Source organism: Mya arenaria, chromosome 6 (genome assembly GCF_026914265.1).
Source record: "Mya arenaria isolate MELC-2E11 chromosome 6, ASM2691426v1".
NCBI classification, from domain to species: domain Eukaryota; kingdom Metazoa; phylum Mollusca; class Bivalvia; order Myida; family Myidae; genus Mya; species Mya arenaria.
The window spans coordinates 45,857,649-45,884,821 of record NC_069127.1 but is presented as its reverse complement, the minus strand read 5'-3'; the positions used below and the strand labels follow the sequence as shown (position 1 = coordinate 45,884,821).

At 36.2% G+C, this 27,173-nt stretch overlaps 1 protein-coding gene across 10 annotated transcripts in view; it reads right to left on the bottom strand.

The window, feature by feature from the left end:
- The window catches only part of LOC128238309 (mitogen-activated protein kinase kinase kinase 15-like), a 280,117-nt gene that overhangs the window by 96,130 nt on the left and 156,814 nt on the right, over positions 1-27,173 (bottom strand). For 7 of the 10 annotated variants that reach the window (XM_052954094.1, XM_052954098.1, XM_052954095.1 and 4 more), the window contains one exon: positions 26,681-26,773. The exons of the other annotated variants lie outside the window; for them this stretch is intronic. In XM_052954094.1, coding sequence (XP_052810054.1) covers positions 26,681-26,773 — 93 coding nt within the window. The remainder of the gene's footprint in view (positions 1-26,680; positions 26,774-27,173) is intronic. 10 annotated transcript variants of the gene reach the window in all.

Sequence of the window (27,173 nt, the reverse complement as noted above, 5' to 3'; positions counted from 1 at the left end):
GCCTTCAATGGATAGTATTTCATTAAATAATGGAGCAGCATAACCAATAATACAAAATGCCTAAAATATACGTTTATCTATTAAATATGTGTATCAAATTAGAAATGCAATTAATAAATCTGGGTACAATGTAGAAAATATACTATAATATTTAATGGTGTACTTATTTAATGATGATTGCTGTCAGGCTGTCACCTTAAATCCGAACACATTTGTTAAACAAGAATAAACATAAAATTGAAAGTTTCTGAAGAGTTGGAAGAAAATCTTTGTTAATATATCCTTTGAATGAATCAACAATGGCACAACAATTTCACAGTTTGAGCTTGGAACAATATATAAGGCGTGAACTTTGATAATTAACTATTACAAATAACGAACAACGTGTAATTATCACCTTGTAAAACTTTAAAGAAAGGCTCATGAACTCCTTTGAATGTTATGTCATAAAAGTATTTGAAGATGAAACCCTTTTATTTAGAACCAAAGTTATATAATTAAAGCTATCAATTAATATGAAAATAATGCAATGCATATTTATAAAGAAAACAAAAACATTTAAATGTCTAAATGTTTGACAAATTAACTTTATTTTATAAAACAACATCAATCATATAATTCTATATTGTTAAAATGAAAGGTCAAAATTGATTATAATTATTCTATAAAATAGTTTACATTAAAACATCTGTTGAAACTAAACACATCATTCTAAGTTTCACTGTAAAGATAGCATTTATTATAGACTGAAGAAGCCTTATCTGGTCAGCCCCTTGTCTCCATTTAGTCTTTCCCTTGTCTTACCCTTGTCTTACCCTAGTGCACTACGAAGTGCACTACGAAGTGAACTGATAGTGAACACGATGTGCACTTACTGTCAAGTTTGGTCTTAACAGTACTGTAACAGTTCTGACCTGAATGGAATAGGCTGATGTGGTGACAAGCAGCACCTAACAATTCAGTTCTGACCTGAATGGAATAGGCTGATGTGGTGACAAGCAGCACCTAACAGTTCTGACCTGAATGGAATGAGCTTTTCTTGTATCAAGCATAGATTCAACTATTTTTACTTTTAACTAAGGTATTTAAAATGGCAATGTTAAAATCAAAACCATATCTCATTTACATACCTTAAATGGAACTTACTGGTTTTAATTATTCAGTATCATATCATATAGTGGGGTACATTGCTCAATCAAATTTTGACGACAAAAATAAAATATTTTCTAAATGTACTGAAAATATGTGAGCATAAAGTGTTAGCCTTACTTAAATCAATCATTTGAAAAAAAAACACCTTTGCAATGAAGGTTAGTGCAAAAACCAGCTATCTTATAATGCACCATATTTTTTTTTTATTTCATCCTTAATCATGTCATAAAATATTTAAATTTCATTGAAAAGCATGTATATTGTTGGATATATATATACACCGAAACAAGCATAATAAAACATACAACATAATAAGGTCACAGACAAGGTCACCATGGGACAACATTAATATTTGTTTTCAAAACTCTACACAAAATTCAAATTCATCCGAGGACAATATTGATATCTGTGTAAAGAACTGTACACATGGTCCAAATTTCATTGCTGTAGCTTCAAAAACAAGGAAGTATGTCAATAGGTCACAGTCAAGCTAATCCGAGGAAAACATTGATATTTTTTTTCAAAACTCTACACTTGGTGCAAATTTCATTGCTGCAGCTCCAAACAAGAGGGCCAAATGGCCCTGAATCGCTCACCTGTCATATATTGCACATTCTTCCATTATATACAAATATTGAAAACCTAAGCCTATGAACACGGGGCGTGGCCAATTTTGACCCCAGGGCTAAAGTTTGAACAATCTTAATAGTGGTCTGATAAACGATGCTTCATACCAAATATCTAAGGCCTTCGCCTTTTGGTTTCGGAGAAGAAGATTTTTTAAGATTTCATCATATACATATATAAGGAAACCCATGACCGCCCGGGTGGGGCCATTTTTTGACCCCAGGGCCAAAGATTGAACAATATTGGTACAAGTCAACTAGATGATATATCATGCCAAATATCTAAGCTCTTGTCACTACTTAATTTTATGTGTGTATCTATATATGTATATTTGTTATTAATTGTTGTATGTGGCCCATATTGAAAATTGGTATGTGTTCTAAATATGTTATCCAGTTTAAATTAAGACGTTACTTGTCTTTGTGAGTTCGGAGAAGATTTTTTAAGTTTTCACTATAACACATATAGAGAAAACCCATCAGCCCCGGGGTGTGGCCAATTTTGACCCCAGGGCCATAATTTGAACAAACTTTGTAGAGGTCCACTAGACGATGAATCATGCCAAATATCTAAGCTCTAAGCAACGTAAGTTCAGAGGAGATGATTTTTGAAGTTTTCACTATAACACATATAGAGAAAACCCATGACCCCCCAAGGGGGCGGGGCCAATTTTGACCCCAAGGCCATAACTTGAAAAATCTTTGTAGAGGTCCACTAGACGATGAATCATGCCAAATATCTAAGCTCTAGTCCAAGTAAGTTCAGAGGAGAAGATTTTTGAAGTTTTCACTATAAACATATAGAGAAAACCCATGACCCCCCGGGGCGGGGCCAATTTTGATCCAAGGGCCATAATTTGAACAAACTTTGTAGAGGTCCACTAGACGATGAATCATGCCAAATATCTAAGCTCTAGGCCAAGTAAGATCAGAGGAGAAGATTTTTTAAGGTTTTCACTATAAACAAATAGAAGAAACCCATGACCCCCCGGGGCGGGGCCAATTTTGACCCCAGGGCCATAATTTGAACAATCTTTGTAGAGGTCCACTAGACGATGAATCATGCCAAATATCTAAGCTCTAGTCCAAGTAATTCAAGAGGAGAAGATTTTTGAAGTTTTAACTATAAACATATCAAGTATACCCATGACCCCCCGGGGCGGGGCCAATTTTGACCCCAAGGCCATAATTTGAAAAAACTTTGTAGAGGTCCACTAGACGATGAATCATGCCAAATATCTAAGCTCTAGTCCAAGTAAGTTCAAAGGAGAAGATTTTTGAAGTTTTCACTATAAACATATAGAGAAAACCCATGACCCCCCCGGGGCGGGGCCAATTTTGACCCCAAGGCCATCATTTGAACAATCTTTGTAAAGGTCCACTAGACGATGAATCATGCCAAATATCTAAGCTCTAGTCCAAGTAAGTTCAGAGGAGAAGATTTTTTAAGTTTTCACTATAAACATGTAGAGAAAACCCATGACCCCCAGGGGCGGGGCCAATTTTGACCCAAGGGCCATAATTTGAACAAACTTTGTAGAGGTCCACTAGACGATGAATCATGCCAAATATCTAAGCTCTAGGCCAAGTAAGATCAGAGGAGAAGATTTTTTAAGGTTTTCACTATAAACAAATAGAAGAAACCCATGACCCCCCGGGGCGGGGCCAATTTTGACCCCAGGGCCATAATTTGAACAATCTTTGTAGAGGTCCACTAGACGATGAATCATGCCAAATATCTAAGCTCTAGTCCAAGTAATTCAAGAGGAGAAGATTTTTGAAGTTTTAACTATAAACATATCAAGTATACCCATGACCCCCCGGGGCGGGGCCAATTTTGACCCCAAGGCCATAATTTGAAAAAACTTTGTAGAGGTCCACTAGACGATGAATCATGCCAAATATCTAAGCTCTAGTCCAAGTAAGTTCAAAGGAGAAGATTTTTGAAGTTTTCACTATAAACATATAGAGAAAACCCATGACCCCCCCGGGGCGGGGCCAATTTTGACCCCAAGGCCATCATTTGAACAATCGTTGTAAAGGTCCACTAGACGATGAATCATGCCAAATATCTAAGCTCTAGTCCAAGTAAGTTCAGAGGAGAAGATTTTTTAAGTTTTCACTATAAACATGTAGAGAAAACCCATGACCCCCAGGGGCGGGGCCAATTTTGACCCAAGGGCCATAATTTGAACAAACTTTGTAGAGGTCCACTAGACGATGAATCATGCCAAATATCTAAGCTCTAGGCCAAGTAAGATCAGAGGAGAAGATTTTTTAAGGTTTTCAATATAAACAAATAGAAGAAACCCATGACCCCCCAGGGCGGGGCCAATTTTGACCCCAGGGCCATAATTTGAACAAACTTTGTAAAGGTCCACTAGACGATGAATCATGCCAAATATCTAAGCTCTAGTCCAAGTAAGTTCAGAGGAGAAGATTTTTGAAGTTTTAACTCTAAACATATAGAGAATACCCATGACCCCCCGGGGCGGGGCCAATTTTGACCCCAGGGCCATAATTTGAACAAACTTTGTAGAGGTCCACTAGACGATGAATCATGCCAAATATCTAAGCTCTAGGCCAAGTAAGTTCAGAGGAGAAGATTTTTTAAGTTTTCACTATAAACATATAGAGAAAACCCATGACCCCCCGGGGCGGGGCCAATTTTGACCCAAGGGCCATAATTTGAACAAACTTTGTAGAGGTCCACTAGACGATGAATCATGCCAAATATCTAAGCTCTAGGCCAAGTAAGTTCAGAGGAGAAGATTTTTTAAGGTTTTCACTATAAACATATAGAGAAAACCCATGACCCCCCGGGGCATGGCCAATTTTGACCCCAGGGCCATAATTTGAACAAACTTTGTAGAGGTCCACTAGACGATGAATCATGCCAAATATCTAAGCTCTAGGCCAAGTAAGTTTAGAGGAGAAGATTTTTTAAGTTTTCACTATAAACATATAGAGAAAACCCATGACCCCCCGGGGCGGGGCCAATTTTGACCCCAGGGCCATAATTTGAACAATCTTGGTAGAGGACCATTTGGTGATCCTACCTACCATATATCAACGGCCTAAGCCTTGTGGTTTGGGAGAAGATGATTTTTAAAGTTTTTCCTTTTGTTTGCCATGGCAACCAGAGTTCTGCATGGAATTGAATTCTTTGAACAACTTCGATAGAAGACCACCCAAGGAACATCCCTATGAAGTTTTATTAATATTGGCCCAGCGGTTAAGGAGGAGAAGTAAATTGTTGACGGACGACGCACGCCGGACAAAAGGCGATCACAAAAGCTCACCATGTCACAAAGTGACAGGTGAGCTAAAAATAGAGAGTAGGTCAGAAGGTCACAGTCAACGTAATCTGAGGATTAAATTCATTGTGGAGTGAAAAAGAAATTCTTCCAGAAAATAAAGAAATAATAAATATATAATAAATATAATAATTACTTTAACCATTAAACCTTTAAAAAGAACAATAACAACATTAAAAGTGACTAAAGAACAATAACTACATTTAAAGTGACTTTATCAAGAATTAATAAATTACAAAATCTATTCCCTTGTTTCTAAAAACAGAAAAAAAAAATTATTTAGAGTTCTGCATGGAATTCATTTCTTTAGTCAATTTCAAAAGAGCACCCACCAATGAACGTTCCCATAAAGTTTCATAAAAATTGTGCAAGAGGTTTTTGAGACGATGATGTTTATAAGCAATTGTGGAAGCCGAAAAACGGACAACAGATGCCGGAAAAGCTTCGCTAAAGGCATCGCAAAAGCGGTGCTAAAGGCATTGCAAAAGCGCTGCTAAAAGCTTTACAAAACGATGCGGTATTGGCCAAAAAAAGCGCAGCTTTAAAATTGTTCACTGAAAAAGCGCAGCTTTTCCAAAGCTCCTACATTTTTACCAGAAAAGCGCAGCTTTTGCGAAGCTTTGTGCGGTATTGGCCAAAAAAGCGGAGCTTTTGACACAAAAAACGCAGCTCTTAGCGAGGAAAATTGTGTTTTTTGCTTGAATAAAGCGCAGCTTTTGCGAAGCTTTGTGCAAAGCTTTGTGCGGTATTGGCAAAAATAGCGCAGCTCTTTGCAGAACCTGTGTTTTTTTGCTGGAAAAAAGCGCCGCTTTTGCGAAGAGCTGTGCTTTTTGCTTGAATAAAGCGCAGCTTTTGCGTAGCTTTATGCAGTATTGGCAAAAAAAGTACAGCCCTTCGCAAAAAGCTGTTTTTGTTTGAAAAGGCGCAGCTTTTGCGAAGAGCTGCGCTTTTGCTTGAAAAAGAGCAACTTTGTGCCCTTTTGAGGAAAAAAACGAAGCGTTTGCAAAGCTCTGCGTTTTTACCAAAAAAATATTTTGAGAACCTTTGTGCAGTTATAGCCAGAGAAAAACCCTAAAAAGCTTCAGGTTTGTTTTTTTAAATGCAGCTTTAAGAAGCCATTTTTTTCAGTATTTACCCTCAAAACTGATGTCTTCCCCCTCACAACATCTGATGTTATTATAATCTAAACAAACTAGAGCTGTTACAGGAGTGACGAATACCCCCTAATGCCGCCTGGACACAGGAATGGCAAACCATTCCTTTGAAAAGAGGCCATAACTCCAAGGTTACTGCACACTGCATCTTCTTTTATCATGCATGTATTGATTTATTTACATCTGTTGAGTAATTTAGAAGTTTAGAAGTGACAAGAAAAACTAGCTGATGCTCTAGCTGATCTCTTCTGGAATAAGACATCTAGAGCATTCACGAGCCTTTCAAGAGTTATCATCCAGAAACGGTTTTTCTATTTTTAGTAACAGTGACCTTCACCTTGGCCCCACCAGCCCCAATATCGAACTTGACCTGTATCTTCTGATGTTACACCTGTGTATCAAAAATTGTTCAAATCTGTCTAGCCTTTCATGAGTTATCGTCCGGAAACCATTTTTCTATTTTTAGTAACAGTGACATTGACCTTGGCCCCACCAGCCCCAATATCGAACTTGACCTGTATCTTCTGATGTTTCACCTGTGTACCAAAAATTGTTCAAATCTGTAGAGCCTTTCATGAGTTATCGTCCGGAAACCGTTTTTCTATTTTTAGTAACAGTGACCTTGACTTTGGCCCCCCAGACCCAATACTGAACTTGACCTGTATCTTCTGATGTTACACCTGTGTACCAAAAGTTGTTCAAATCTGTCAAGCCTTTCATGAGTTATCGTCCGGAAACCGTTTTTCTATTTTAAGTAACAGTGACCTTGACCTTGGCCCCACCAGCCCCAATATCAAACTTGACCTATATCTTCTGATGTTACACCTGTGTACCAAACTGTATCTTCTGATATTACACCTGTGTATCAAAAATTGTTCAAATCTGTCTAGCCTTTCATGAGTTATCGTCCGGAAACAGTTTTTCTATTTTTAATCACAGTGACCTTGGCCCCATCAGCCCCAATATCAAACTTGACCTGTATCTTCTGATGTTACACCTGTGTACCAAAAATTGTTCAAATCTGTCTAGCCTTTCATGAGTTATCATCCGGAAACCATTTTTCTATTTTTAGTAACAGTGACATTGACCTTGGCCCCACCAGCCCCAATATCGAACTTGACCTGTATCTTCTGATGTTACACCTGAGTACCAAAAATTGCTCAAATCTGTCTAGCCTTTCATGAGTTATCGTCCGGAAACCGTTTTTCTATTTTTAGTAACAATGACCTTGACCTTGGCCCCACCAGCCCCAATATCGAACTTGACCTGTATCTTTTGATGTTACACCTGTGTACTAAAAATTGTTCAAATCTGTCAAGCCTTTCATGAGTTATTGTCCGGAAACCGTTTTTCTATTTTTAGTAACAGTGACCTTGACTTTGGCCCCACCAGCCCCAATATCGAATTTGACCTGTATTTTCTGATGTTACACCTGTGTACCAAAAATTGTTCAAATCTGTCAAGCCTTTCATGAGTTATCGTCCGGAAACCGTTTTTCTATTTTTAGTAACAGTGACCTTGACCTTGGCCCCACCAGCCCCAATATCGAACTTGACCTGTATCTTCTGATGTTACTTACACCTGTGTTCCAAAAAATGTTCAAATCTGTCTAGCCTTTCATGAGTTATCGCCGGAAACCATGAAAACCGACAGACCGACCGACAGACAGACCGACCGACAAGCTCACTCCTATACCCCTCAAACTTCGTTTGTGGGGGTATAAAAATAGATTTTAATGAAGATGGATCACATATATAGCAAACATGTTTACTCTCATGACTTCTATTGCAAAACTTCCCCAATAAAGAATGAAAAAAACAACATTATGACCTTTTATTGCTGTGTTAAATGTGAAATTGTTGAATATCAATTTTTATTCACCGATACTCTATCAAACCACAAGCATATTCTAGATGTTTGAAATCAATATTTATACATAATATTGTTTATTTTTGTTTAGATCTTCTAATTATTTACACCATTAGTTGATGAAGAGGCAATTTTAACAACCTTTCAGTATGATACCTAAATTGTAAAAAAAAATCTAACTGTCAACTAGTGAACTACATGTACATAGGAAAATGACTTTTTCCACACTCTGCCTTATGTTGCCTTTTTGTTAAATTTAGAGGTTCCTAACACCTAATAATTAGTAATTACATAGTGTGAACTACCAGATTGTTAATTTTAATTAATGCCAGATGCCTGTTGGAAAATAACACTGATTCTTATCAGATGTACAGTTAATTGGAAAAACATTCAGCAAATCTTGATAGATATTCTAATCAAACCATATTAGGGTAAAAACAAGAAATCAATGAGTTTTAAAACTCGTAGTTTTAAAGAAAAAAGTCAATAAGTATAAGATCATACAGTACACTCCAGGCAGAACTACTACTTTCCGTTTTCCTCCACGGATTTTCATCATCGCGGACACGAAATCCAATTTATCGAAACCCGCGAAACTGACAGGACTTGATGATTGACCGCACACTGACAGAATTGGATTTTCATACCTGCCAACTGACAGGACTTTGTTCAGATGCCTGCACACTGACAGGATTTGAAAATTGACTGCACACTGACAGCACTTGGTACAGATAACTGCACACTGACAGGACTTTTTTACTGGTCAAACATGTTGCCTGGATAATCACTGACAGGACTTGTCACAGTTGCCTGCACAGTGACAGGACTTGTCACAGTTTCCTGCACACTGACAGGTCTTGTCTATTGACTGAACACTGACAGGATTTTGTTCAGTTGCCTGCACACTGACAGGACTTGATGATTGACCGTACACTGACAGAATTGGATTTTCATAACTGCCAACTGACAGGACTTTGTTCAGTTGCCTGCACACTGACAGGATTTGAAAATTGACTGCACACTGACAGCACTTGGTACAGATAACTGCACACTGACAGGACTTTTTTCAGTTGCCTGCACACTGACAGAACTTCGTTCAATTGCCTGCACAATGCCAAAACTATGTTAAATTGCTTAAATTTTAACAAAATGTATTTATAATGAACTTGTAACCCACTGGATGAGGCAAATTTTTTTTCAGGGGCATAATTTGAATAAACATGGTAGATAACCAATAGACAGTGTTACACACCAAATATTTAAGCACTAGGCCTAATAGTATTTGCCAAAACAAGTTTTGTAATCTTTCCTTTAGGTTGCCATGGCAACCAGAGTTCTGCATGGAATTCATTTCTTTGAACAATTTTGAAAAAGCAACAACCAAGGATCATTCCTATGAAGTTTCATCAAAATTGTCCAAGCGGTTTAGGAGAAGATGATGATTATAACCAATTGTTGACATTTTCCTTTAGGTTGCCATGGCAACCAGAGTTCTGCATGGAATTAATTTCTTTGAACAATTTTAAAAAAGCACCAACCAAGGATCATTCTTATGAAGTTTCATCAAAATTGTCCAAGTGGTTTAGAAGAAGAAGATGATTATAACCAATTGTTGACGACGGACGACGGATGACGGATGACAGATGACAGACATAGACCGATCACAAAAGCACACCTTGAGCACGTTGTGCTCAGGTGAGCTAAAAAGTATTTTATGCAATAAAATGCCAGATTACCAAAAGTAATCTAAATTTAGCACACAATTCCTCACTACGAAATTTGCATATCACGTGACTTTCACATTGTCAAAAATATTAAGATTGCGTTTCATACTAATAATTTCTAATTATTAATAAGAAGTAATGGTTTCAATATTTTTTAAACACAATATTCATACTAACACAGTAATTTATCATAAACTAGTTCAATTGAAAGCTGAATTATTCATTTAGAGAAGGAAATAGATTACGACAATATCTTCATACAGATGTACATGTAGATTAAATCGTCGATTTTCAAACCACAGAACATGAGTTACCTTCATACTTTTTTAACGTCCAAATTAACAATGCAATTAAAATGTTATCTGGCATGCGGAAAAACAACTGATATATATCACAAAAGAAATAGTGACAGGAAAAATATTCACACTTATTAATTAACTATTACGTATTTGACGAGATACAGAGACAATTGCTGTATCAATACCAGACAATTGAAGACAATATCTACCAAACTCGGACCATATCAACAAAACTCGCCTAATATGAGTTTCCTCCGTTTTGATTGGCTACAAAACTCGCCTAATACAGGATTTGAGAAATGGACCATTTTCAGTGGCTGTCGAAACTCGCCTAATATGAAAAATTTGCTCGAAACTATTTTTAAAGGTAGACATTTTGTTTTCCGTTTTCCGACTGTTTTGAAATTTTTGTGCTTCGTTTAATTTCATTTGGAATACTTGAACCTACAGGCCTTCCAGCAGCCACTAACAAAAAAGTAGGTTTTCTGACAGAAAAGAAGGAAATAGTAAAAATATTTTTTACAAAAAAATAGGAAAAGTAGGAATATTTTTGGTTAAATATGTAATTATTAATAGCTATTAACTTACCTAGAGGAGATGTTTTTAATGCAAAATCATACCATTCTGTATGCCACATTGAATATTTAAGTGAATGATGCTTGGTCGGTTTCTGTTGCTGAACTGTGAGTGAAAAGATGATGCACGTCAAAGTGGAACATGTTGCCACACCTTTCAACAACAGAAACCAGCCAGTTTGACATCTTTTGTTCATTTTCTGCAAATAAAACTAGCACAAAGTGAAACTTTAATATTTTTGTGGACTTTATTTTCAAAAAAGTAGGAACAGAAGGAGTTTTTTAGAAAAAAGTAGGAAGCTGTTAAAAAAGTAGGAAAAGTAGGAACCCTGGAAGGCCTGAATCTATTGAATGATTGCACCACTTTGTACCGTTCGATTTAACCCGTTGGTGGATTTTACGACTATTATCATTTTGTACGCCGACAAAATGGACGACGAAGGTGAAACAAAATTAAGACGAAAAGACATGCTTCCTTACAATGTACAGTGCTTTATTCATAAGTATGTTCAATGTCACTAGAAGGATGCATGTCAAAATCAGCAAAGTCAAGTCTAGAAAAGCAGACATCATGAATGAATAAGGGATAAATAGTAATGTACAGCTTCAATGTGAACTAAAGGTAAGTTATAAACCAAAACGGTTTCGGGCTCAGGCAAATACAGCTAACCTCGGACAAATAACTAGGCAAATATGGAATCACCTAATTAATAACATTATATTAATACATGGTACTCAACACCTGCATTACTCCAATCAAATTTAGTTCTCAACAACACAAAAAGAGTTATAATGACGTAATAATGGTAAACAATTACAAACACGTGGTGTTATATCTTAAATGTGTGGATATCAACAGGCAATTATTGAATATTAGTTGAAAGGTAAATTAAAAACCGAACAAGATATAGATGTATTGTTTTATTGAATATGTCTTCTTTCATTCTTTACGAGAAAAAAAAGATTTTTATAAATGAAATAACTGCAATGTAATTATTTATTTTCAATAGTAGCAAGGTAGAAGCAAAGCAAACAACTCTGAGTTCCGCTTTGAGGCCAATAAAACAACATCATCACCAGCGATACTGGCAATAAAACCATCGGCAGAAAACGAGCAACTTGGCAAAACTCGGTGGATTTTAGCGAGGAAAGCCGTTACGTACTCGGCGGATGTCCGCGATAAATCTAAAAACCCTCGGAGTGACCGAGGAAATTGGTAGTTCCGCGTGGAGTGTACTGTATAAGAACTCACCAGAATTGCATGTCATTTTTTACAAAACATAAAATGATTGGATTGCCATATTCCAAATCATAGTCCATTTTCATTTGATCTTATGATAGTTATATAAAAAAAATATTAAATTTATCCCTTTAATTATCAATGGATTTTATTTATATAAATTCGTTAATTCCTTTAAAAACATCAAACCCTTCCTGCTGAAATCCCAACAAAATGGCTGCCTCTATTTCAAATTATGGTTCTGACTTGTGATTGTCGTTGTACAAATACATGGGTGAAAGTTGAAAATGTTGAAAAACCTGAAATATTTTGCTGGGGGCAGGGGGCCGCATGGGCCCCGGTGGGTCCAGGGCAATGCCCCGGCAGGGGGTCCAGGGGGCCGGAGGCCCCCGGAAGCTCCTGAGATTTAAGAATTTTAAGGGTATAAAATGCTATTCCAGAGTATAAATTGACTATGAAATAAAAATGAAGCCTGTCTTAAATTACTTTATTGTATGGCTAAATAATATTTACTACACTATTAAAAAGAAAAAAAATATTGAAACAAAAAAATGATACCATTAATGAATTTTATTCCTAAACTGATTCTTTTGGTAGGAAATGTATCAACAAGCATAAATTGTACATATAACTGTCATACATAGACACAATCATTACAATGAGTGAGTGAACAAGAGTGAACATATTATATACTATATACTAAATTCAAGCAACTTGTGAATCCTTTAAATTTTGATTAACATATACATGAGTCACAAATATGTATAAGGTAGAATTTCTTCATTTATTTATAATAATTAAGATTTGGACCAAACAAACTTATAATATACCAAACTGATGCTTTTGTCAACACTCTTTTAACAACCATTAATCAACTTAGTTTGATTCTTTTCCACTTATTCTGACTGTTGCTACCGCTTTCATGTTTTCTTTCCCTTTTCAGCACGATCTGTTTAGCCAGTCAGTGTAATTTTGCAACCCCTTTTGCTTTTTCAGTTTTGAGAAGCTGCAGGGAATCATTCAGTTTTTCCTGCATATTCTTTTTATTCTAAAAATGCTCTGTTTCCCCTGTAGGCAATTATACATGCACATTTCATCCTTGCATCAACCTTCATAGTGGTGTTTTTGTTTTTGTTTTTTTCTTCTTAAGTGTTGTCTTTATGATGGCAATAGCCACATAATTTTCAACTGTAAGGCTAGCTCTGTCCTTCTCAACAATGTCATTCATGATGTTGAAGCTAGATTCAACCAATGGCCAGCTAAATATTGTCAACAATAACGAAGCCAGTCTTTTCAATGCTGGACATGTTGTTGGTTGAAGCTCTCAAGTTTGAAAACCTTTCCCCAGAACCCTTCACCCACTTTTTTTCTAACGCCTCTTTGTCTTTACTCAGAATTTTGGCAAGATTTTACAGGTCTTCTGCAATACTGAATGATAACCAATGTTCACTCATGAATACTGTTGTGATTGCCCTGACATTTGCAACCCAATCTTGGATAGACTCAGTCCTCTTTGATGCTTTGGAGGACCCAGGAAGAACCTGAAATTATTTGTTTACGAATGTTTTAATTTTGTTTACCAGATTTAAAACATGATTTACATCATAAGTGCCAGGTCAGTGATTTAAGACCTACCGTTATACTTTCACGACACAGAGCAATTGGCAGGAATTGGCTTTTAAAATGATTGCTGAAAGTGACATGCAATGATTCAAAAATATAATTTTTTATAAGGAAAATTGTATTCACCACCACAAATCATAATTAATAAATTTTATTTACCTCACTGGTTTTTACACATGATTTCTTCGCCAAATGATTACGATCCTAAGAGTGATTTCCCCCATTTATCACCGTTTTTGTCAACCTCAGACAAAATATTCCCACCTCCACTTGCTTTTTGCTTCCTTTTCTGAGTCCTTCGTATTATAACCCGCGACAAAAAATTCATTTTCAGAACTATTTTGTTTGATCAACAATCGTCTGAATTGAATGACAGTTGCTTAAATAATAACAATGTCGGCCTTCTTTATGTGCGGTCCTTAAGTAATAAAAGACACGCTATTTTATTGGAGGGCAAAATCGAGTAAGCCAATCAAAAGTCTCCTTTTACACGAATGACATATCTATAGGGTTTTCCCCGACCACGTATGTCGGAATTGGGATTCGGCGATTCCCGATAAATGTGGATCGCATACCGAGTCTGTTTGGCAGTAATAGAACAAAAAGATCGGCCATCTCCGTAATTGAATTAAAAACACGCACTTGCTCAAGCGAGCACCTGCTGGATCGTAAAAATGGAGGTTGTGAAATCGGACTTATTGTTGACCTTGCAAAATATGATCGAAATTCGGAGGAGGAGTTGGGTCATACCCCCTTACCCCCCTCTGAAAATCTCAACGGATTTACACGATTTGGAAAAACGACCCATCTGGTTCAGGAAAAAACGGAAAATCCAGCATATGCCGGAAAACTTTCACCCATGCAAATATGGTTTATCATGGGAATGGCTTATGAACAAAGCATTAAGATCAATGATGACATGTATAGAAATTAAAGTAATATGAATTCTGAGAATATTCAGTTACATGCAATTAATGGCGATTAGGTCGTGTACCGTAATCACGTTTATTTTTGCATGGGCACATCCTCCATTTTTTTCATTATCAGGGACGTAACGGTTGGTTCAAACCATTGGGTTGCGAATGCAGTTACCAGTTTTCTCCCTTTCACTTCCGGTTTCAGAATTTCCTAGATTTACTTTCGTTCTCTCCCAAAAAAGGCTTTTTAATCGAATTTAATCTTCAACAATCTTCAACAATCGGCTATCTACTACATTTTATATAGTTCTCAGATTAGTTTTGCAAGCTTTTCAAAATGCCAGGCAGGGGTAAAGGACGGAAAAGGATTAAATCTAACCCTGAGCCTGCTCCAAAGAAAACACCGTTTGATACCGGACGCGGACGAAGTGGAAACGGAGGCCGAAGGTGATAGTATTGGTCCTGGGATAAGATAAACCCTGATTTGTGGCTGAGGATCATGTCAATGCCTCAGCCCCTGCAAACATATAGACAACAATCTAATCCTACTTTGGGCAATGCTAAAATGCCTTGTTGCCTCGATTTTAACAGGGGGTACTGTCACTGGAACCCCTGTAGATTTGCCGACAAATGTTCTATATGCATGTCGCCACGTCATGGCAAGTCAGGTTGTTCCCTCGCCAACAGTACCACAGGTTTCAGTTCAGATAATTTTGACCAGATGGGAAACATGAACAGTAATAATTTTCGTTCCCAATACAGGAATAGGGGACAGCAAAGCAGGAGAACCTTTGGACGAGTGTATGGCCAGCGAGGGTCTTACAACTGTCAGTAGTAATCATTCGTATATTCAAGGCATTTTGTCCTTAGCGCCCTCCCAAATTCACATACAACAATTACAAATCGAACTGCATGGTTATTCAAGCGATCAGGCAAGTCACTTGACGGTTTTACATTTGATTTTCCTTTGTATTACAGCGGCCCTAGGCAATCCTCATGTGCAACTAACCTTAAGACTGCAAACTTGAATCGGGGCATAATTTTAGAATAAATTGCGAAAGAAGTAGCTGCAGGTCGTGTAGCAGGCCCGTTTGTTTCAAGTCCAATTTCGAATCTTCCCTTGTCACCTATTCGACTGGTTCCTAAGAAGACCCCAAGAGACTTCAGGATGATACACCATCGGTCTTATCCTGTTGGTAATTCTGTAAACGATTTTATTGACCCAGCCCTTTGCTCGGTCCAGTACACAAATTTTGACAAGCGTTGAAATGATACAAGGTCTGGGACAAGGGGCAATGCTTTTCAAGATGGATATTAAGGGTGCATTCAGACTTTTGCCGGTTCACCCAAATGACTTTGATTTGCTTGGGTTCCATTTTGGGAGTAAATTTTATTTTGATAAATGCCTACCATTCGGTTATAGCATTTCTTACAGTACCTTTGAAAAATTTGACACTTTTTAAGAATTTTGTGTGCGTAGAAAAGCATCGAGTGAGAATTTATTACATTACCTTGATGATTTTCTGGGTGGGGGCAGATGAGATACTACCAAATGTCAGCATCTGATGTCTGTATTTGTTAAGTGCATGGCAAATTTGGGGGGACCATTGGCAGACGAGAAAACAGAGGGTCCATAAACTGTTCTTAGTTTTCTGGGTTTAGAGCTTGATTCAGACGAACTTGTATGCATGCCTCTGGGAAAAGTAAGTTAAAAAATTAGAGTCTGTTGTAGCAAAATCGAGGGTACAGTTGCGGGAAATGCAGTCGCTCATTGGTGCTTTGAATTTCACTTGTAGAGCAATTCTTCCAGGTCGTCCTTTTTGTCGTAAGGCTAATGAATTCCATATGTGGATTGTCAAAGCCACATCATTATCTCCGGGTTACAAGGACAATCAAGGCCGATCTGGAAATGTGGTTGATTTTCTTCAGCAAGTATAACGGAATTTCTATGTTTCATGATCATTTTTGGTGCTGTAATGCAGGCGTTGAACTTTTCACAGACAGTGCAGGTGGCAAAGGCTTGGGCTTTGGTGTGTATTTTGAGGGCAACTGGTGCTATGATATCACGCTTTTAGAAATATTCCCAATGCTGGTGGCCATTAGGTTATGGGGCGCCCAGCTGCAAAGCAAGAAAATTCAATTCAATTGTGATAATCAATCTGTGGTGGCAGTCATAAACACTATGACCTCCAAAACTGTTCATGTAATGGTGGTTTAAGTATTACACTTGAGTGTTTGGCACACACTGGTACAAAAAAACTTATTATGTGACTCTTTATCTCGTTTACAGATCAGGCGGTTTAAAGAGTTGGCTCCAAGGACCAATCTAGAACCAGCGCCGGTCCCAGCTCAAATATGGAGCATATTCACCACAAACGATCAGTTGCTGCCTTGACAAAGTTTCAGCTGGAATGTGAATTGCCTTCTCTCTGGCCAACACCTAATAATCACATAGTTCTTTTCATAGCCAGATGTTTAGAGCAACACTATGCCTCTTCGACAATTTCTGTATATCTTGCAGGTCTTAGTTTTTATCATAAATTACATGGTTGGGCAGACCCATGTAGTGCATTTGTAGTTAGGAAGACGTTAGAGGGTTGTCATCTGTCATGTAAAAGGCCTGACACCAGGGTCCCAATCACGCAGTCCATATTGTCGAAGATACACACCGCTTTGGGCAGTGTTTGTTATTCGCATTTTGAGACAACCTTATTTAGGGCAGCGCATGTCTTGGCTTATTTTGGTTTATATTTTTTATTTTTTTATGGGCGGCCACTAACTAGGGCTCAATTCTCAGGGGTCCTCACCAAAACCATCACGAAAGTGCATTTATCGTATGCTAATTTCAAATCGCATAGTTTCTGCATTGGTCAAGCCACACAGTTAGCGTTGGATGGTGTTCCCAATAGTGAGATACAAGGAATGGGGAGGTGGACTTCCAACTCTTATAAAACATATATCCGTACAGCGAACTTACCTAATTAAATGATGTTCTTACATATATTTGGATAATTGGCGACTCACTGGTGGCTCGCGCGGGTCAGGCCCATAGTGGGTCAGGTGGACGCTGTCTGAAGATCGATGGCTTTAATGTACAGTGGCTGGGGTCCCCGGGGATGCAGTGGAAAGGTTTGTAGCCAAAATTTCAACTTCAGACCATGTCAAGCAAGGCACCGCGCATTATTGTGATCAATTTGGGCGGCAATGATCTGTCATCTATGGAGCTAGGTGAATTCAAAGCGCATGTCTTTTCAGATTTAAAATATATGCGTAGCGTTTTCCCTACTGCATTATTAGCTTGGTTTGATATCCTCCCAAGGTTGCATTGGAGGGGGATGGATGATGCCTCTGCGAAGCCAATGGATTTAAAGAGCAAACGTGCAAATCGTTTGGGTCGACAGGCTGTTTGTAGCAGACATAGTGGTCGACTAGTTGTCTCTAATATTAATCGCAGAACGCCTGGTTTCTACTCTTCTGACGGTGTCCACCTGTCCCAAGTTGGTTGTCGGATGTATCTTGTCACGTTGCACGCAGCTTTAATCAAGTTCTTCAATGATTCTTCTGCAGTCAAATATGTTGAAATTTAGATAAGAATTTTGGAGGACAAATTTGTTTAGAAGTGCTCCCACAAATTTGCTGTGGCTGAAAATTCTAGGCGGCATGCTTCTGACTTGTGTTGCCATTCATATGATGGTCTTAACTATGGATAAACCTAGCAAGATCAATCATTCTAGTAATTTATCTAAGGATTAATCTCCCTTGACCATGGAGTTGAACCTGGGTTGGGAGGATGGATCATGCAGGTTATTGGCCGAATATATCCATTACATGCAGTTGAATACAATTGCAAAAATTGGAATGTAATTAGGGGCCAGGGTTAAGCCCAAATAGTTTAACACTAGGTTTCTCCCGTGTATCCCCTAATTTTTGGCTATTAGGAATTAGCAGAATTTGAAGCTTGCGGAAATTGTGAAAGATATGGATAAAGGATATAACCACAGCATTAGGCATTAGTTTTTATTTGGTTAACACATGTCGTTGGCGTGCCGCTTGGGGTCTTTCCTCCTATTCTCTGACTACGGCATAACCTAGCAGAGTAACATTGGGATAAAATATCTACACATAATTTCTATGATTTTTTTCCTTTGTATTGATTTACTATTGTTATGTGCCATGCAAAACATAATATGTTTGTAATAGAATGTGCCATGCCAGTATTATAAACATTGCAGTATTTTTGTATAATGTCTATAAAATATATATATGTCTAGTCAATTAATTGTTTTTATGGAAAATGTGAATAAATATATGTCTAGTTAATTTGTGTTATTTCTCATGTCGTAAAATAATAACTGTTTATTTGGTAAGTGTATTATTTTGCATAATATTATAAAATAATGATTTATTGCATTGATTAATTAAAAAAAATCCTTTTTTAAATTTTATTTTTAATCATTTAACTGATAATTCATTTATTCATCCATTCATTTAAAATTAATTAATTAAGTAAATTAATTAATCAATTCCTTCATTCAATTATTTATTCAAATGTTCATTCATTCATTCATTCATTCATTCATTCATTCATTCATTCATTCATTCATTCATTCATTCATTCATTCATTCATCATTCATTCATTCATTCATTCATTCAGTCGTTTGTTCAGTCATTCATTCTTTAATTCAATCACTAATCAATCAACCAATCAATCAATCACCAGTCAATTAATCAGTAAATCAATCCAACATTCACATTCATTCATTCATTCATTCATTCATTTGTTCATTTATGCGATCAATAAATCAATCAATCAATCAATCATTCATTCATCCATGTATTAATTTATTTTTGGTTTCACCCCTTTTTTCCATATTTCATCCATTCATCAAGAGATTGAATACATCATTCATTCAGGAATAGAATGTATGAATTTGATGAATGACTGAATATTTTGTTTATGTAATTTTAGATTTACACATGGATAAACTGAAACAATTAAATTACTGCTGATAAAAGAAATCCTTAATTTGAACATGAATAATTGAGATCAAATGCAGAATTTGTAATAGAAAAAATTCTTCAGCTAAGAAAATTATTACGCCAAAAAAGTGCACCTACAAAGCAATAAATATAAAAAAATAAGCTTCGTCATCTTTGGTTGAAAAGCTTCGTTTTTTCCAATAAATATTGGCCAATTTAAATTTCAAAAAGACGAAGCTTTTTATGCAAAAGAGCATTAAATTGAATAAACACATTCTATCGGCTTTAGATCAAAGAGTCACACTGTGTGACGTCACATAACTTACAGTTATACCCACGAGGATCTCGTGGAGAGCATGGACATTGCTATGCAGGATTAATGTATAACTGTACAATCATTGCTTCTTACAGTCTATAAGTGTGGTACAAGTTTGAAAGTTTATTGGCAGATCGTTTTACAAACATGTCATGTTTATGTTACCTTAATCCCTTGATTGCCCTTGTTGTTTCTTTAATCCTCCAATAAATATATCACACTTCCTTTTCAACAGGCAATAAATCGTTTAGGATGGGTAGTAACTAATTAAATTGTCATAGTGGTGTCAACGGTTAGGTAATCTAGCCAGGCATTGTAAAGATAAAAATCAATAATTTTTGTAGGTGTTGACATTTTGAGAACAAACCCGTACAATATAAGGTTTTTGCATAACTTAACTTTTCATTCTCAACAGTATATCATTGTATGGTTTTAAAGATAACCGTCGCCATTTTCACGAAAAAAATTTTTTTGTCACTGTCAACAAACATGGTGGCCGAAAATGCCAGACGATTTGACATCTTTTCTATGCGTCTTTTAACCAAAAACATAGATTAAATGTTTTTTCCTTGGACTTTTCACCGATTTTTTTCCCTGCGTCTAATACCCCCTATCGTCTTATACCCAGTCATTTACGGTAATGATAAATTGACAAAAAAAAATCCAGTAAATTTCAGACCAAATTTGGCTAATTTCAGATAAATAAATGGGAGAAGTTTGCTTTCTTAATTTCAAAGGGATATAACTCACACTTCCTCAATTTAGATAAAGGCAGTGGTAATATGGTCGGGTAAAAAAAATGTTACAGTTGCCCTATGAACAAGGTCAGTATATGAAAAAGTTGATCTTGCCTTTACGTTTCAAATACATATGGTAAGTTATTTTAAATTGCCACTGAACATAAAAAAATACCACCCACACTTGACAACCTACACTCTTATGACCTTATATCCAGCATTCCATTGTGAATAAACACTTAAGTATATCTTTCACCTTAGAGGTAGGGACATGGGTCTTGCATGCGACACGTCATCTTGGTATGTCGAACACAATTGTGGCAAGTTATTTTAAAATCAGTCCATACAATAAAAAGTTACAGCCCGGACACAACAACCTATACTCTATGTCCTTATATGCAGCATTCCATTGTGAATAAACACCTAAATGTGACCTTGACCTTAGAGGTAGGGACAAGGGTCTTGCACGCGACACGTCGTCATGGTATGTCAAACACATGTGGAAAGTTATTTTAAAATCTGTCCATACAAGAGAAGTAACAGCCCAGACACGACAACATATACTCTGTGTCCTTATATGCAGCATTACATTGTGAATAAACATTAAGTGTGACCTTGACCTTAGAGGTAGGGACACGGGTCATGCACGCGACACGTCATCTTGGTATGTCGAAAACATGTGGCAAGTTATTTTAAAATCTGTCCATACAAGAGAAAGTTACAGCCCGGACACAACAACCTATACTCTATGTCCTTATATGCAGCATTCCATTGTGAATAGACACCTAAGTGTGACCTTGACCTTAGAGGTAGGGACACGGGTCATGCTCATGACATGTCGTCTTGGTATGTCAAACAAATGTGGCAAGTCATTTTGAAACCTGTCCATACAAGAGAAAGTTACAGCCCGGACACAACAACCTATACTCTGTGTCCTTATATATGCAGCATCCATTGTGAATAAACACTAAGTGTGACCTTGACCTTAGAAGAAGGGACAAGGTTCTAACACACGACACGTCATCTTGGTATGTCTAACACATGTGTCAAGTCATTTTAAAATCTATCTATACAAGGGAAAGTTACAGCCCGGACACGACAACCTATACTCTATGTACTTATATGCAGCATTCCATTGTGAATAAACACCCAAGTGTGACCTTGACCTTAGAGGTAGGGACATGGGTCATGCACGGGACACGTTGTCTTGGTATGTCAAACACATGTGGCAAGTTATTTTAAAATCTGTCCATACAAGAGAAGTTACAGCACGGACACAAGTTATCAAGCCGGACGGACGGACGGTGCGATTTTAATATGCCCACCTTTCGGGGCATAAAAACGAAAGAGGCATAAAATATAGACTTAATATAGACAGAATTATGAAATGGACTTATTCAGATATTTACAATATTTTAACTCAAGTTTCTGGTTGTTTAAAACTATAGATTTATAGAATTTGACAAAACATCATATTATAAATATTATTCCACATGAGAATTCTGAAAAAATAAGAACATTTCTAGCATAGAAATTATATTAAAATAATTTAACATTCAGTGAGTGACATTATTTTTGTTTTGTGCATTACGCTCGACAGACACATCAACACTTTGTTGCATAATGTATTTATTCAAACTGTAGAACTTGACAAAATCAATGAAATTAAATTCTCTTACTTTGTTTTGTGATTACGTCATTGTGTCAAAACAGTAGTTTATTGATCTCCGCTATTAGACAGTGTACATGTAAAACATTGACTGATAGCTGGTATGATCATTATAGAAATTCATTAATTGCCTAAATCACTGCCAACTGTCAAAATCGCGATGTCACTGTAACACTGGTCGCTTACATCAAAGAAAAATAACTTTTCGAGAATTAAACATTGTGTTCGTCAAATAATCGCTATAATTTGAGTGTAAACTCATTCTTATTTAAAATTATAGTTTATAATAATTTGATTTAATCACCTAAATTGAAAAAAGGAACCACATGTCTTTTCCAGCCATTTTTATTTTTAACCAATCAAAGTCAAGGATGCACAGCTTTGCACAAACGATGATGTAGGCGGTTATAAACAGGCACCGTTCAACTTGAACTTTGTTTTGAACATTAAACCTGGTGAGTTTTTACCATGCACTTGAATATAAATTGTTTAACTAAATTGATATTGAATCCTTAGATTTAGTTACTGTACTGGTACATAGGCAATATTTTTGTACGATGAACTGATCATGTGTAACTCTAAGGTGACAAGTGCATAATCAGTCGTCTGTTTGAAGCTTGTGTCTATTTTTTTTTCTATATATAATTTTCTTACAAAAGATTCAATACAGCTGATTATCATATTGCTACATCATCTTAAAATTGTGTTTCGTGCTTTAGACTTATATTTCGTCAGAAAAAGACAACTTATAAAAGTCGCGAAAACATACGACTGCCTTCAATGAATTTTCTTTGGTGATTGAGCAAAAAAAGAAGTTTAACTCGTAAAAGTTTTATTTAATAAAAAAAATGGCATTTCAGACTAAATGGAGGCAGTTATAAACAACTTATTGCTCCACTACCAGTATGCCAGACCCCTGCCATCTTAAAAAGCCCCACCCATGAACGTGCTATACAATTTCTGTGAGATTTCAGGTATTTATTTAATTTTCTACTCAGAAGTTGACATTTGGTTTAACTTAATTTCTTTTTATTTATAGGCTTAGGCTAATCGCCCTGTACTCACAACGCTTCAAGTTCAAATAATTGTAAATTGGCAAGACTAATAAGAATAACTAGAAGAATATATTTAGAACTTATGATTTATCATCAACATTTTAATTTAATACAATATGTTTTTCAGGGAAACAGACTAAAAGCAATGGGGAAAGTCGTTTCAGCCATTTGAGAATGAAAGTGAGGAAATGGGAGGACCATAATAGCACTGGAGTTTAGAATCAACCTGGTTGTACCGACATTCACCATCTAAACTACAGAAGAAGTGAAAAAACTGTTTCTGTGTAGGGAAGGTTAACCACCTCTAGATGCAAAAAACCCGTCTCACCTGATGATGTGTCCTGAGAGTTGGAAGAACTAAAGCTATGCATCGTGTCCTCAGGAAAAACAAGAAGTATAGGACTCCAGATACACAGCCAAGTAAATCGCTAGTGCGTGGACACCTAATTTTGCATGTGTTAATATTATATACCTTAAGACAAGCTCTAAATAAGTTTGCAGAAGGTAGAGCAAAAATCATGTTTGAAAAAACTGCTGATGCTACCCAGTAAATCGCTATAGGGTTGAAATGGCACAGGATTAGTTCTTGAACTTTTAAATGCCAGTCTTTCAGCTTTCAAACTGTTCATGAACAAAAGTTCAAGAATTGTTCATGAATAGTCCATGAAGATAAAATGGCAGAAAGGGTTTGCACTCCAAATTATTCATGAATAGTTCATGAACTATAAAAAATCAGGAACCTTTCATGAACTTTCAATAATTGAACAATTCATTAACATTTTAATGCCAGTTTTTATATGTTTTTTTTTCATGAATTTATCATGATTCTATAGTTCATGAACTTTTTATGAACCCTGCAAGTTCATGAAATAAATATCTTCATGGACTATTCATGAATAGTTAAAAAAAATGTGTTTGAACTATGTATGAATATAACAAGAACTGTTCATGAATTTTAAGGGTTTCGCAGGGAAGTTAGGCCAGAGTTTTTTTATTTTTCGTTTTACGGGAGCGCTGTACCTAAATATTGCAAAACCCAAAAAAGAAAAAGATTCAAATTCCTAACTTTATTTTTATTTTTTCCGCCGCCTGTCTGTTCGATCTCCGATAGAAAATAAAATTTAGTATTATTTAACCTTATTTCACAACAACAAAAAATTATCGCGCACAGTTTCCAAGATGGCGGAAGCCAGCGATTATTGCTTATAAAGTTAACTGAAATATGTTTCATTGTTTTGTGATATCACATGCATATTATATGCCATGATGAAAATAAACTTGCTTAATATCATCATCTAAGCACTTATAAGGAATATGGCTGCCTTTTACGAAATTTTAAAGTGGATTAAGTTGGAAGACTTGATAATGTTGTTCATAAAATCGTGGCGATTTTTTGTAATATTGGAACGGAATTGTATTTTCTTTATATCGAAGCATAAAATAACCGAAATACTTCTGTGTGTAGACCTGTTTACACGGGGACACACTGAAAATTGGAATTTGCTGTACAGTTTCTGACTATAGAAAAAGACGAGAATGTGACATTGGATTTGGCTTGTTTGTCTAAAAGACAATAAAGTTATACCAACATATTGCATACCATTTTAAAGGGCATTGACTCCTCTTTTCATGTCACCTATTTTAAAATGGATTTTTTGTATGTTGATTAAGAAACTTTAAAAAACTGGACTCGACCATGAAATCTGGTAAGTTTGAGTTACATACCTTGTTTCTTTCTTGTATATCAGACAATAAATTTCCTCAGATGTGTTGTTTATCTCATTACATATACCCAAAATGATATTAATCAACATTTTAGACACAAACAATGAGCCAGATGTCTTTGGTTTTGCCAGTGCAAGTTTCAGTGACTATTAAAAACACTTCAAAAGTGTAGAAGCACATATTAAAATCATGCACATATATATACAGAATTGATTTAATTATCATCATGTGAAAATGACAGCTTGTTTTGCCTTTATAATACAGACTATTGTTGCATCATTTAATCGATTACCAGTTATTTGCAAATATTTAGGTCCTGAGTGAGAATTGTTTATATTTTATATTTATATGTTAAATCTGCGTTAGGATGTCTGGATTTTTTTCACTAAACGTTTTTTGTCATATATATCCAATATGGCTGCCGCTGTTTCTGCTACAGTGGGCGTGGCTATTTCTCGGCCACCGGCCAAATGTCCGGTCGAAAGTTGGCCGTTTTCTGGCCGTTTCTTGGCCAAATATGGGCCACTCTGTTTAGACACCGGCCAGAAAACGACCCGGCCAATTTTCAGCCAGTTTATGGCCAAATCCATGGAAATTGCTGGGAAATGGCATTCTTGTTTAGGTTTTCATTGACACAAGCCGCATATTTAGTTTTCTATAATTATTTTAATAACTTTGGATTTTTTGCGAAATGTTTGATAATTTTACAAAGATTTAAAATGAATAACATTTATGCTGCGGCTGTCATTTTATTTTCTACAAACTTGGAACATTTCGGCATTTATTCTTGTTAAGAAATACATAGTATTTAACTTGAGAAATTTTGGACTTTCTGAAAGTATGGACACTACAAATATATTTGAAGAAGTTGTATTTTTTAAAATGATGCCCTCTTACAGCTGTGGCGCAACACTATTATACAACAGGCTGTGTGGAGTACAAAACAAGTGTGCACAACTTCAAAACATGCATTGTATAAAAAAATTTTTTTTTTTTTTAAAAATATGGAAAATCCATCGTATTTTTATTCTTTTTTCTCGATGCTCATTTTTCAACATCTTTTTCTTATTTTCATTCCCTCCTCCTGGTGCTTATTTTTGTAAAATTTCCCGTAAAACGAAAAATAAAAAACTCTGGCCTTACTGTGAAAAAGTTTAAAGTTGATATCTTCAAAAAAATAATTTCAAAAAGTAAATAAGAAAAAAAGGAAAAACATAAATAAATATATAAAAGAGTCACCTTAGGGAACATTTCTGAGATAATATTTTGAAATAGGGCCAATAGCTTCTGAAGAAAAGATTTTGAAAGTTTTCCATAGGCCAAGTGGTGGCCATGGTTTTTTTATGAACGGACATGGGGTGAAGGAATTTGATACAGGGTCACCTAAGGATTCTAAGAGGAAGATTTTCTAAGTTTTTTCTTCTTTGGTTGCCATAGCAACCAGAGTTCTGCAATTTTTATTGAAGGAAGAGGACCACCCAAGAAACAATCCCGTAATTTTGGCTGAAATTGACCCAGTGATTTAGGAGATAAGCGGTTTGAAGAACTTTGTTGACGAGGGACGGAGGAGGGATATATGACGGACTATCACCCTATCACAATAGCTTATACTGAGCTAAATATAGGTGAGCTAAAAATAAATTTAAATAGCAATTTCACCAAAAGATTGCTAAGCCAACTGTTTGTCTGTAAGCCACCTACCGTTCCTCTTGTACAGGGTCCAACCCATCTAGGATGTTTTCCATGCTGCCAGAAAAACTCCCATTACCCTTAACCAGTGTAGAAACTGGTGGCCTAAAACAATAAAAACACAAATTCCCATTTTTTATTATGGTTTTCAATCAGCCACTCCAACATTCAAGATACAGGATTAAGAGCAATTTTTCAGAGCTATGCTAAATACAGTTATTCATACATAAAAGAACTGTTTGAGGAATGTAATCAAAATGAATCAAAGGCCTCATTGGAGAGATAACTACTAGTATTCTGGCCTCTATGAACAGAAAACATTTAGTAACATAATTATTAACTTAACATATTTCCATGCAGTTTTGAAATTGAAAGTCATTGCACGATGAAGTGGGTTTCAACTCGTGTCTGTTTGCGCTTTAAAATGAGATTTTTGATTATTGAACATGTTATGTAAACGCTCTACATTATCTTTCAGAATTATGTTTGGCTAGGTTAAATTTTT